At 44.2% G+C, this 4,219-nt stretch overlaps 1 protein-coding gene across 1 annotated transcript in view; it reads right to left on the bottom strand.

Annotated features, from left to right (window-relative positions):
- Positions 1–4,219, bottom strand: part of CDR2 (cerebellar degeneration related protein 2) — a 31,331-nt gene extending 27,112 nt beyond the window's left edge. The window contains exons 1-2 of the mRNA XM_027765400.1: positions 4,146–4,219; positions 2,670–2,875 (exon numbers count right to left, since the gene is read on the bottom strand). Coding sequence (XP_027621201.1) covers positions 2,670–2,721 — 52 coding nt within the window. The 5' untranslated portion in view covers positions 2,722–2,875; positions 4,146–4,219. The remainder of the gene's footprint in view (positions 1–2,669; positions 2,876–4,145) is intronic.

Here is a 4,219-nt window from a genome sequence, read left to right as displayed (position 1 = left end):
TGGGGGGTGATTTCTCGCTTTCTGTCTCTATGTCTCTCTCTGTCTGTCTGGCGAGTGCATGCGCCCTACAGTGAAAATCTCTCCAAAAAAAAAAAAAAAAGAACTGAAGTTCATCAATATCTTCATATGCCTAATTTTTTTTCACGGATCCATTTTTGTAGCTAATAAAATTCACTTTTAATGGTATAAACTGTTAGCTTTAAACAGAGAGTGCCATTCAGCCCTAGCCCTTAGGTGAAAAATTAGCACTAACAGTCAAGTGATTTTTTTTTTTAGGACATTCTTCCAGAAGTTTTAAATCTTAAGTCCCACTGTCATTATATTTTTTCCATTTTACTTGAACTTAATAATAATAAAATGAGGACAACAAAGTATTCCCATGGAAGCAACAGTCTGTTGCAGTAATTCAGTAATATTATGGCTGAAGGCTTTTCCTATAACAAAGTCAAATGCGTCATTTGGTGACGATTCTGTTTAATTCCTGTTGCCAACGTTACTATAATTGAGAAAGCAGAAAACTTGAATATAAACATCACGAAAAATGATGGTGTCAGTTTTAATGACCCTCCAAACAGTGATTCAGCAAATTAGCTGTACAGGAGGAAAACATACTTGTCCTGAAATTTTAGGGTTTATTTTTAAACTAAGATTTCATTAGCTCATCCAGAGAGTAGAAACCTGAATCCTTATTCTAAGCGTGCATAGCTCACCAAGCAACAATTATAATGGCAGCTGGTCTAAAAGAAAATCCAGTCTCTGAAGTCTTTCCACCTTGTTCTCAGGGGCACATTTCAAAGCAAGCACCATCATTACCTGCACAGTAGACTCCTGCTGTCCCAGAAAAGATCTTACCCACAGAGATTATTGTCAGTATTCCTACTGTGCCAACTCGGGCCTCTGACAAAAGACAGCGTCTTCTTCAAAGTGTTTTGTAAAAGCAAAGGGTTCCCCTCTGCCTGTACTCAGCTTTATATGCTTCTAATAAGGTATGAACAGTAGACCATGGTCCACTGAGGTTAGAATTATCCAAGCAATATTAACTTAAAAAGGAAAATTTAATACAAAGACTCAGTTTACTTAGATAATAGCTTCTACTCCTAATGGAGAAAAATGTTGTCATTAAGACTTTAAGAACAAGATCTTTAAAAGTTCTGCTAAGCAGATCTCCCCTGACAAGCCTTGTTCAGTTAATCTGAGGATGTTAAAAACAGACAGAGGTCTATACAATAAAATCCCACTTGACTTGCCGCTATGTTTAAGGGGACAGAGCTGCTCCTAAACTTTATCCAGAAGTGACTATCTGCCGAGGACCCAAGTGCCAGGCACCGTGGTGGGCACATGCTTTGAAGTAGCATTTCCAGGCCTCTCCAGTAAATAGATTTGCTTGAACACCTACTCCAGATGGAATCCTGTGTATGCTATCACATAGTCTAATGTGGTGGCTGGTCACAGTACCTATGTCTACCTGGCACAGATAATGAACTTCTGAGAAATGAACAACTGTTAAAATTTATGAGTTCTTTAACATAAAATTTAGCAAAACTGGCAACAGATAGATATCCTTTTGTTTTGTTTTTGGAGAAGTTTTTTTTTTTTTTTTTTTTGGTATAGGGCACGTGTGCTTGCCATGAAGACAAAGAGAGACAGAGAGACAGAAAGCAAGAAACCAACCCCCAGGGAGGATGGCCACGCCACAATCCCTTCTCCTTCATTCTCCTCTCGGGATCTTGGGCATGCACGCACATGCGCCCGGTGTGAGTTTAAGCCACCAGGTCCGGGACTTGAACTGTGGTCGACTATGTGGGAGTCCAGCAACATAGCCATTACGCCAACTGCTTGTCCCTGGGAAAAGATACCCTTTTATTCACACTACAGCCTTTATTCTTCTAGAGATCATATTCACAAGTTATGATTGTTAGAACTTCACATCTTTTATTCCTACCCCACATCACTGGTTATGACACAGAGGGTGATGTCAAAGTCCACTGCGATAATGAAGAGACCTTTGAAAAGCATAGGACACATTCCAAATGCAAATTAGCAGTAAAGAGGTCCAGACCTATGTCTAACGTTTGTTAAACTTAAAGATCTAATGACTTCCTTTTGGCCAGAGGTTAAAGAGAATTTCCACATGTAACTCCAGGATGTTGCATTTGCTTCTCAGTAGACGGAAATATTACAATTGGTTGTTCCTAACACCCTCCCACAGGAGGAGAGTTCAGTGTGGACCACAGCCATGCAAAACAGTAATCCTGTGAGAGCGCTTCAGATCTGTTCAACAAATATGAAAATTGAGCTTCTATTATGTGCCAAATATTACACTAAATGCTAGACACAAAAAGACAGCATGGCCTTCTATGCCCTTAAAGATTTATGCTATTTAAATACAGGAGAGAAAAATATTTAGCTTTGGTTATACAGACTGCTTAACTTAAACATTGTGATTGCATGGAGGTTGCCTCATTAATCTTGGAGAAAGTATCAAACTAGGCCATCAATCCTTATGGGGAAATCCAAAAACAGGTTTGTTAAAATGTATGGCAAATTTCTCTTTAGATAAAGAGAACATGATGGCAAATACTGCACTGTAACTGCTCAACAGCTTAAACTCTATCAGCACAACATGAATGACTTTGGTCTAAGGGATTCATATAAATTTAAGAAATCACCTTTCCCAAAAAAGGTGCTTGTTTTATTTTCCTTTTTCAAGTATGAAGTCATGGAAGTTGACGTTCCTCTTTTCTCTGCCAAGTTCAATAGTTACCATGAACAAGCATCATGATCATTTAATACTCAACTACATGAGATGTTAATTTTCACTACAAAGTGTAGAGCTGAAATAATTGATTTACAAAGAACTGCAGAAACCAGATGCCTGAAAAAAAAAAAAAAACCCTCCTGAATATTCAGTATTAGGTATAGTAGTTAAGAATGTTTGCTCCCTAGTTTTAAAGGGAATCCTCCCCCCACCAACAGTATCTACTTCTACCTACACAGTGTTTTGGGGAGGATTAAGTGAGCATCGGTGTTGAGAGCCTATCAGTGTCTGGCACATAAAAAGTTCTTCCAATTGCAAGCTCTGGCTATTGATAAGCAAAAAAGGGGAGGGTGTCGTGGGTCCAAGTCGAGGGCTGCTCTATCATCCCCCTACGGAGACACCATCAGCAAGAAATCCGAAGCAGCCCTGTTTTTTGCTTGTTTTTTTCTTTGCAGCCCCGTTTTTAATCGAAAGCTGGAGCGCAAACTGAAGTTAGTGGTAGAGGCAGGAGTGCCCTCAAGTCATTTCACTTGACATCTGGTGAACTATGCATAATCACTATTTTCTGTTTGCTTGTTTTTTAAACAGTTAAACACTTCACTGAAAAACAACAGGAAATGGTAAGGAAACGACAGGAGTTCGGGCAGCGACTACGCCGCGTGGGTTCAAAAACTCTTGCTCTCGCACTTGGATTTAAGCAAGCCACGTAACCGTTCTGGCCTCCGCTTTCCTCATCAGGAAAATGGGATACAAAAGTTACTCTCAGAGATGTGCGGATGAACGAGCGCAGGGACTCGGCACTCCGGCCACAACCGCAGCGGCTCGCGCGCCGCGCTGGCCTTTAAAGGCAGTATTGCTCGCAGAGAGGGAGGCGGCGGGGTCAGCAGCCTGCTAAAGGGCCAGCTTTTTTTGCTCTGCCTCCTACGGTGGGTGCCGGCACCCCTGCCTCGGAGGAACGCGGTGAGGACCAGCTCAACTAAAGCACGAAAGCCCTGAAAGCGTGGCTGGCGCGGGGTAAGCCCCGACACGCACTACGATGGCTATGAGCGCTGCGCACCCGCAGGGCCGAGGGCCCCGCGCGGTGGCTTCACGCAGGCGGGATGGGCGGGCATGGCAGCGCCGCCCCCGCCGCTAGGTGAGCGCGAGACCCTCCCGACACCTGCGCCGTGGATGCGGGTGAGCAAAAGCAACTTTTTACCAGTTTCGCACCCGCACCCTCCCCGCCAGGCCGCCGCCTCCGCCCGCCGTGGGCGACCTCGCCCTCAAGACCCTCCCGACACCTGCGCCGTGGATGCGGGTGAGCAAAAGCAACTTTTTACCAGTTTCGCACCCGCACCCTCCCCGCCAGGCCGCCGCCTCCGCCCGCCGTGGGCGACCTCGCCCTCACCTTGCTGGAGGTCCTGGTGGTCGTACCACGGCTCGTCCTCCTTCACCTCAAACTCCTCCACTAGGTTTTCCGCC

The sequence above is a fragment of the Tupaia chinensis genome, unplaced genomic scaffold, assembly GCF_000334495.1.
Source record: "Tupaia chinensis unplaced genomic scaffold, TupChi_1.0 Scaffold138136_1, whole genome shotgun sequence".
Lineage (NCBI taxonomy): Eukaryota > Metazoa > Chordata > Mammalia > Scandentia > Tupaiidae > Tupaia > Tupaia belangeri.
Note: the sequence above shows the minus strand (reverse complement) of the source record. Positions and strands in the feature narration are given on the sequence as shown.